The sequence below is a fragment of the Hoplias malabaricus genome, chromosome 2, assembly GCF_029633855.1.
Source record: "Hoplias malabaricus isolate fHopMal1 chromosome 2, fHopMal1.hap1, whole genome shotgun sequence".
In the NCBI taxonomy this organism is placed as follows: domain Eukaryota; kingdom Metazoa; phylum Chordata; class Actinopteri; order Characiformes; family Erythrinidae; genus Hoplias; species Hoplias malabaricus.
Genome location: NC_089801.1, coordinates 17,947,986 through 17,956,251, shown reverse-complemented (window position 1 = coordinate 17,956,251; position 8,266 = coordinate 17,947,986). Strand labels below are relative to the sequence as shown.

Below are 8,266 nucleotides of genomic sequence, written 5' to 3'. Positions count from 1 at the left end.
TGAGTGACTGGTTGAGTGTGTGAAATTGTCCACAGGTGTGAGTGACTAGATGAGTGTGTGAGTGACTGGGTGAGTGTGTGTGAGTGACTGGGTGAGTGTGGGTAACTGTCCACAGGTGTGAGTGACTGGGTGAGTGTGCGAAACTGTCCACAGGTGTGAGTGTGTGAGTGACTGGTTGAGTGTGTGAAACTGTCCACAGGTGTGAGTGTATGAGTGACTGGGTGAGTGTGTGAAACTGTCCACAGGTGTGAATGTGTGAGTGACTGGGTGAGTGTGTGACACTGTCCACTGGTGTGAATGTGTGAGTGACTGGGTGAGTATGTGACACTGTCCACTGGTGTGAGTGACTGGGTGAGTGTGGGTAACTGTCCACAAGTGTGTGTGTGTGTGTGTGTATGAGTTAGTGTGTGAATGACTGGGTGAGTGTGTGACACTTTCCACAGGTGTCAGTGTGTGAATGACTGGGTGAGTGTGTGACACTGTCCACTGGTGTGAGTGACTAGGTGAGTGTGGGTAACTGTTCACAGGTGTGTGTGTGTGAGTGAGTGTGTGAGTGACTGGGTGAGTGTGTGAAACTGTCCACAGGTGTGAGTGACTGGGTGAGTGTGTTCCTGTGTAGAGCCCAGTGATTCTGAGAGGGATTTAATGTGTTCTATTATTATTATTATTATTATTATTATTATTATTATTTTATAGGAAATATAATGTTATTAAAGAGTAAATGTAAAATGTTAAAGAGTATTTTAATTGCAGAGAGGCTCATTTTATTTTATTTGATGTAAAGCTCAATTTATGGGGGTCCCTTTAAACACAGACCCTTACAGACACTGACTGTAGATGATATTCATCTCTTGGCCAAATGCTTATCTCTTTTGGAATGTTTTTTGTTTTTCAACTTTCACTGGAAAATGTAAAGTGAGTCCTTTGGAATTGTGTGTGTGTGGGTTTGGTGACCTACACCCCAATGACTAGCGGGAAGCCTCATTTGGCCGCTGGGCGCTGGCGTCTTGTTCTCTCCTGCTGGTGACTAAGTTCAGTGTTATTTCTCCCCCTTGTCCTCTGCCTTCCCAATCACGTTACGAAAGTGAAAGTGGACGAGGAGGTGGAGAGAAAGAGAGAGAGGATAAAAATGACATTTCTTAATCTCTGGAGTCCCAGAGTGGAACTACAGCCCTCCACTTCTGCTTTAGACTTTGAGCCCTGTGTTTACACTTTGAAGCTCAGCTGGAGCTTGGTTTAGCTTAACCCTCGTTCCCACTTTCCTCCTCCTCCTCATCTTCACCGTGTCAGAGATGGAGAAACACGTCGTGTTCCTGGTGGCACTCGTCTGCACGTGCCTCGTTCTTTCGCTTCTCCTGGTCCAATGGCGTCACATCCACTCCCTGAGGGTCGAGCTGATGGACCTGGAGCTCAGAGTCAGGGAGCTACAGAGGGGGCAAGACAGGGGGCAGGAGGAGGGGCAGGAGGGCTTCTGCTGCTCCTCACACACCTGCTGCGGGGTAGGTGAGTGCATATCTCAGCATATATGTGTCTGTCTACCTGTCTGTCTGCTATAGTTCATGGACTGTCTGTCTCTGGAGGGTTTAAAAAGGCAGAGCAGGACACCCACACCGCTTTAGCGCTCACACTCGCTCTCAGTACTGTTTATTAGGACTACAGGACCTGGTTGAAAACACAGGGTAGACCTGCACTCTGGAATTCAAGGTTATAACAATACGTTAAACACTTTAAGGGTTAATAACATGCTGCATTTATCAGTGTATTACAGTGGAATGTTGGTCTGTTGAAGTTAATGATCTACTGTAAAAGTACTAGTACATGTGCTTTTATTGTCATTGGACAACGTACAACAAACGTGTGCCTCCGGGGGGCAGCTGGGGGGTTAGGTGCCTTTCTTAAAGGCACCTCAGCCTTGAATGTTGAGGGAGGAGACAGTGCTGTTTCTTCTCTGTCCCTTTTTCCTCAAGTTCAATAGGAAATCCCTTCTTTTCTATATTTCACAATTGTTCCACGTTGTTTTCCAGATCATTTCCGGTGGAGTGTGGTGTTAATTGTCGGGTTTCTCTGACTGACCACTTTCTGTGTTAAAATAGCTATGAAAAGCCAGGGATTCAGGCTTCAGGCACAGCTTATTTGAGATCCGTGTGTGTGTGTGTGTGTGTGTGTGTGTCAGCTGTGGCTTAATCCAGCATTTGTGAGCAGCAGAGAAAAGAGGAATGCTTTGGCTCCGAGGAAACCCAGACAGAAACGACAGAGTGAGTTACTTCCTCTAAACCACACAACACCCGCAACTTCCCCCTCACTCCAAACCCAACCCCTCCAACCCCACCCAACCTAACCACACTTCCTGTAACAAAGCATTAACCAAAATATAATTTTAAAAAATATTCAAAGAAAAATGTACATTTCTGCACGTTGTTATTCCTCTTTGAAGAGGGACTTCTGCACACAATATATTATTATTCAGTCTTTTTTCACGTTATTAAACAGCAGATATACTGACACCCAGTGGCTGGGATGTATCAGAGGGTTGGGATGCGTCTGTACTTACTGTATCAAAACATCCCCTGGACTCTGAGGATTTTCTGAAACTCAGACACTAGAATTGGAGGAGTCTCTGGCGAAGAGAAGCTCCACCCTGGAGGAAAAGGGAGGCCTTGCCCTTAAGCAGGGGAATGCCTGGCACACTGCAGAAGCCAAAAGCACAATCACAGGAGACCACCATCAGCTCTCCAGACGTGGGATATGAACGGACTTTGCTCAGTAGGTGTTGAGGGTGGTCTCTCGGGTCTGTGTTCAGGTTCTGTAGGGGACACTAGCCACTAGCTTAAGGGCAAGGCCTCCCCGTTCCTTCTGTTTCTGGTTGTCTCAGCTAGACCTTCCCATAAACCTCTGAGTTCATGAGTTGCTTAGAATTCCTGTTGTCTCCCCTCAATTTCTCCTTTAATCCTGAGCTCAGTGTTGTGTTTTGTTCCTCAGCAGAGCAACGCTCCTTTCTACACCTGGTTCCTGCCTTAACTCAGTCCTACGGTATTGCTTAATTACTCATTTATACATTTATACATTCATTTATTTGTGTCAGATCTGTGTTAAAGAAGTTTGTAAAAGCTCTCTGAAGACTGTCATTCACTCTCTCTCTCTGTATTCTCACTCCATTTTTATGTCTCTCTTTAGATGAACGTGATTTGACAGTTCTTACCTGGGCACTGGGGCGGAGCCAAGGGGCGGGGCTTCAGGTTTCCGGGGAGACCATCAACGTAACAAGAGAAGGCTTGTATTTCATATACAGCCAGGTGAGTCCTGGTTTACCTTCCAAGAAAGTGACTGTGTAAATATCACACATCACAACAGATATTCAAGAAAGAATGAAAAAAATAAAGATTTTTTAAAATTTCATTTGCCTGAAACTCATGACAAATATGATGAAAAACAAATTAAATTAGTTCAGACAGTGACAAAATATTACTGCAGATAAATTTATAGTTAGTATAATTAGAGTGGAGATTAAGCTGCTTTTATTATGAAATGGTAGAATTCATTATAATAATCATTCTTAAAAGATAACTGTGTGTTTTAGCCACTACCTGCCCACCTGGGGATTAAACACTCACCTGTAACCCCTACCTGCTGCAGGTGCTCTACAGTGACACCACCTGGGTGATGGGTCATGTGATCACCAAGCGGCTGGAGGGGGCGGAGACTAAACTGATGAAGTGTCTAAAGAGCATGCCCAGTAACGTCAGCCTTCCCCTCAACACGTGCTACACCGCAGGTCTCTCTTCTTTTCCTATTTTCCACCTTCTCCTCCATCTCCATTCACTCCTTTTTCTCCAACTTCTCCTTCATCTTCATCCTTTTCTTCTTTTTCTCCATTTTCTCTTCTTCAGCTTCTTCGTTTTCTCTATTTATTCCTTCTTTAACTTCTTCTCCTTTTTCTCCACCTTCTCCTTCATCTCCATTCTCTCTTTTTCTCCACTTTCTCCTTTTTCTCCACTTTCTTTCTTTGCCTTCTTCTTCTCCTTTTTCCCCAACTTTCTCCTTCTTCTCATTTTTTTTCTCAACTTTCTCCTTTTTCTCATTTTTTTTCTCAACTTTCTCCTTTGTCTCCATTTTCCTTTTCCTTTTCCTTTTCCTCCACCTTCAACAACTTCTTGTCTTCTCCTTCTTCTCCACTTTTCTCCATCTTCTGCTTCTCCTTTTTCTCCAATATCTCCTTCTCTCCATATTTTTGCCACTGTGATGTCATCCCTATTGATACACACTTGGCTAACACTGTGATGTCATCAGTAGTGATAAACCCTCGACTGCCACTGTGATGTCATCACTATTGATAAATATCGCTGTGTTGTCATCAGTAGTGATAAGCCCTTGTCTGCCACTGCCACTCTCTCCCTGTGTCTGGAACACCTCCCTGTTCACTATTCCCTGTATCATTCACTATGTAGTGCACTATTAGGAGACTGGATTCAGGAGGGTAGTGAACAATTTTGTTTTTTTACCAAACAATGCAGTGGATTATGGGTAATGGGTAATAACTAATATTTGCTAGTGTAAATGGGTTGTACACTATGTTTTGCAGTGCATTGTGGGATTGTTTGATTGCACTGAAAATAGTCCACTATGTTTTCTGACACTACCACAAAATGGTGGAATGACAAAATAGTGCACTATATGGTGAATAGGGCTCTCTCTCTCTCTCTCTCTCTCTCTCTCTCTCTCTCTCTGTCATTCTGGATGATGACCTGGAGCAAAGAATTTAAACTCTCTCTCTCTCTCCCTCAGGGGTTCATTTCCTGGAGTCTGGTTCCCTTCTGGAGCTGTCTGTCCCCCGAAAATCAGCCGAGCTCATCCTCTCCGCTCACGCCACCTTCTTCGGGATCTTCAGCCTCTGAGCGTTTCCTCTGCTGCGATTTCACAGAGTCATCTTCGGAAAACAGACTTCTGGAGCTATATCTACCAACAAAAGTCTGTCATTTAAAAAAATCTAAACAGAGCAGCTGCCGATTTCACATCTGACCACATCTATATCACCCTTACACTAACCAGCCATAACATTAAAACAACCACCTGGAGCTGCTGGAGTCTTGAGAGAGAGAGAGAGAGAGAGAGAGAGAGAGAGAGAGAGAGAGAGAGAGAGAGAGAGAGAGAGAGAGAGAGAGAGAGAGAGAGAAAGAGAGAGCACATAAAGCTCATCACAGGTACAACAGCGCCCCCAAGCGGCCTCAGGCTCGGATTCAACTACTGAACTATAAAGACATTCTCCAGGCATTTTCACCAGCAGGTGGCAGGGTCCCTCTTATAAATCCACTCCATCCTGATCAGGGCCTATCTACCATCACTGGGGATGTACATACTCACTCTGTCACTCACACATTCACCCAGCCACTCACTCACACATTCACCCCTGTGGAGAGTTTCACACACTCATCCAGTCACAAACACATTGACCCAGTCCCTCACAAACACACACACACACACCTGTGGAGAAAATCACCCAGTCATTCACACACATTTTTGGAGAATTTCACACACTCACCCAGTCACTCACACACTCACACCTGTGGACAGTTTCACACACTCACCCAGTCATTCACACACTCACCCAGTCACTCACACATTCACACACCTGGGGAGAATTTCACACACTCACCCAGTCACTCACACACTCACACCTGTGGACAGTTTCACACATTCACTCAGTCATTCACACACACACACACACACACCTGTGGAGAATTTCAGACTCACCCAGTCATTCACACACACACACTCACCCAGTCACTCACACACACTCACACCTGTGGATAGCTTCACACACTCACCCAGTCACTCACACACTCTCACAACTGTGGATAGTTTCACACACTCACCCAGTCATTCACACACACACTCACCCAGTCATTCACACACACACTCACCCTGTCACTCACCCAGTCACTCACACCTGTGGATAGCTTCACACACTCACCCAGTCACTCACACACACCCACACCTGTGGATAGCTTCACACACTCACCCAGTCACTCACACACACCCACACCTGTGGATAGCTTCACACACTCACCCAGTCATTCACACACACTCACACCTGTGGACAGTTTCACACACTCACTTCACCTGTCAATGTGTGTGTGTTTGGACTGTGGGAGTAAATCTGAGCCCTGGAGTAAACCCTCACAGACAGTGACCTGTGGAGAGGACCCCACCCAGGACCCCGAGACCCTGCAGCTGTGTGACAGCGCCACCATGCTGCCACTGAGGGTTACAGCTCCATGATGATGTTGTGTATTTTAACAACAAACATTTCACAGTGATCTGAAATCGCCAGCTGCTCTGTGTTCATTTAACACACTAAAGTCACCGGGGAAAACTTCCCTTCAGAATTAAGGCCTTTTTCCTTGTAACTTGTAACTTTTGTACGAGGTTTTGTACTGAGAGCGTTGAACAAAAATCACTTGAATGTTTAGAAGTACAGGTTTACATTTTTTATTCTACTTTATAAACGTTGTATCCCCATTAAAATCCTTCTAAAAGAATGAAAACAATGGAATGAAAAAAGAAAAAGTGCTTGTTTCCTCATTTCTGACCTTTTTGGTCATTTTCTCACACAGAAATAAACCCGGGTCCAGGAGAATAATGTCTGGGGTCACACTCTCACGTCCGAAGTCCAGAACACTCCATAAATTCTTCGTTTTTAATCAGAACCTATTGTTTCCTTTAACTTTTTCTCATCTGTTCTTAGTTTTAACCTTAGTGCGCTGCCGTGGACTTTCACCTTCAAGTCATCAGTTTCTCTCTCTCTCTCTCTCTCTCTCTCTCTCTCTCTCTCTCTGTTTTTACTGAGGTTATGTCACATTCTGGGGACCAAAGTGTGTTTGTACACTCACACTGTGGTGACTTCTCTTCCTTGTGACCACAAGCTGGTTCCCTACAGTGTTCCCTACAGTCTACACAGTACCTAGGAGTTAGGAGTTAGGGACTAGGTAAAAGATAGGAATTAAGGGTATGAGTAGGGATTAAGAGTAGGAGTTAGGGAGTAGGGTAGGAGGTAGGGAGTAGAGTAGGAGGTAGGGATTAAGTGTAGGAGGTATGGATTAAGGTTAGGAGTTAGGGAGTAGGGTAGGAGGTAGGGAGTAGGGTAGGAGGTAGGGATTAAGGGTAGGAGTTAGGGAGTAGGGTAGGAGGTAGGGAGTAGGGTAGGAGGTAGGGAGTAGGGTAGGAGGTAGGGATTAAGGGTAGGAGGTTGGGATTAAGGGTAGGAGTTAGAGAGTAGGGTAGGAGGTAGGGATTGAGGGTAGGAGTTAGGGAGTAAGGTAGGAGGTAGGGAGTAGGGTAGGAGGTAGGGATTAAGGGTAGAAGGTAGGGATTAAGTGCAGGGGTTATGGAGTAGGGTAGGAGGTAGGGATTAAGAGTAGGAGGTAGGGATTAAAGGTAGGAGTTAGAGAGTAGGGTAGGAGGTAGGGATTAAGGGTAGGAGTTAGAGAGTAGGGTAGGAGGTAGGGATTAAGGGTAGGAGTTAGGGAATAGGGTAGGAGGCAGGGATTAAGGGTAGGAGTTAGGGATTAAGGGTAGGAGGTAGGGATTAGGAGTAGAAGGTAGGGATTAATGGTAGAAGGTAGGGATTAAGGGTAGGAGGTAGGGATTAGGAGTAGAAGGTAGGGATTAATGGTAGGAGGTAGGGATTAAGGGTAGGAGTTAGGGAATAGGGTAGGAGGCAGGGATTAAGGGTAGGAGTTAGGGATTAAGGGTAAGAGTTAGGGAGTAGGGTAGGAGTTAGGGATTAAGGGTAGGAGGTAGGGATTAGGAGTAGAAGGTAGGGATTAATGGTAGGAGGTAGGGATTAAGGGTAGGAGGCAGGGATTAATCGTAGGAGGTAGGGATTAAGGGTAGGAGTTAGGGATTAATGGTAGTAGGTAGGGATTAAGGGTAGGAGGTAGGGATTAAGGATAGGAGGTAGGGATTAATGGTAGGGATTAAGGGTAGGAGATAGGGATTAAGGGTAGGAGATAGGGATTAATGGTAGGAGGTAGGGATTAAGGTTAGGAGGTAGGGATTAATGGTAGGGATTAAGGATAGGAGGTAGGGATTAAGGGTAGGAGGTCGGGATTAATGGTAGGAGGTAGGGATTAAGGATAGGAGGTAGGGATTAAGGGTATGAGGTAGGGATTAATGGTAGGAGGTAGGGATTAAGGGTATGAGGTAGGGAATAATGGTAGGAGGTAGGGATTAAGGGTAGGAGGTAGGGATTAAGGTTATGAGGTAGGGA

The 8,266-nt window shown here is 45.3% G+C and overlaps 1 protein-coding gene across 4 annotated transcripts; it reads left to right on the top strand.

The window, feature by feature from the left end:
- The first annotated feature begins 1,168 nt into the window (after positions 1-1,168).
- Positions 1,169-6,510, top strand: tnfsf13 (TNF superfamily member 13). 4 transcript variants are annotated; one of them, XM_066661427.1, is made up of 6 exons: positions 1,169-1,499; positions 2,174-2,255; positions 2,983-3,030; positions 3,175-3,293; positions 3,634-3,772; positions 4,783-6,510. In XM_066661427.1, the coding sequence occupies exons 1-6, from the start codon at positions 1,293-1,295 to the stop codon at positions 4,890-4,892; spliced, it is 705 nt and encodes a 234-aa protein (XP_066517524.1). In that variant the 5' UTR covers positions 1,169-1,292; the 3' UTR covers positions 4,893-6,510. The 4 variants fall into 4 exon arrangements, with proteins under 4 accessions (XP_066517524.1, XP_066517523.1, XP_066517526.1 ...); XM_066661426.1 differs by having other exon boundaries at positions 2,980-3,030; XM_066661429.1 differs by lacking the exon at positions 2,174-2,255 and having other exon boundaries at positions 1,169-1,503.
- Positions 6,511-8,266: the final 1,756 nt, after the last annotated feature.

What these genes read in the sequence shown, in the direction of transcription:
- tnfsf13 (XM_066661426.1), top strand. Translation starts at nt 1,293, where the DNA reads ATGGAGAAACACGTCGTGTTCCTGGTGGCACTCGTCTGCACGTGCCTC. An exon ending in CCTCACACACCTGCTGCGGG is followed by an intron (nt 1,500 to 2,173) that starts GTAGGTGAGTGC and finishes TGTGTGTGTCAG; the next exon opens with CTGTGGCTTAATCCAGCATT. An exon ending in TGTATTTCATATACAGCCAG is followed by an intron (nt 3,294 to 3,633) that starts GTGAGTCCTGGT and finishes TACCTGCTGCAG; the next exon opens with GTGCTCTACAGTGACACCAC.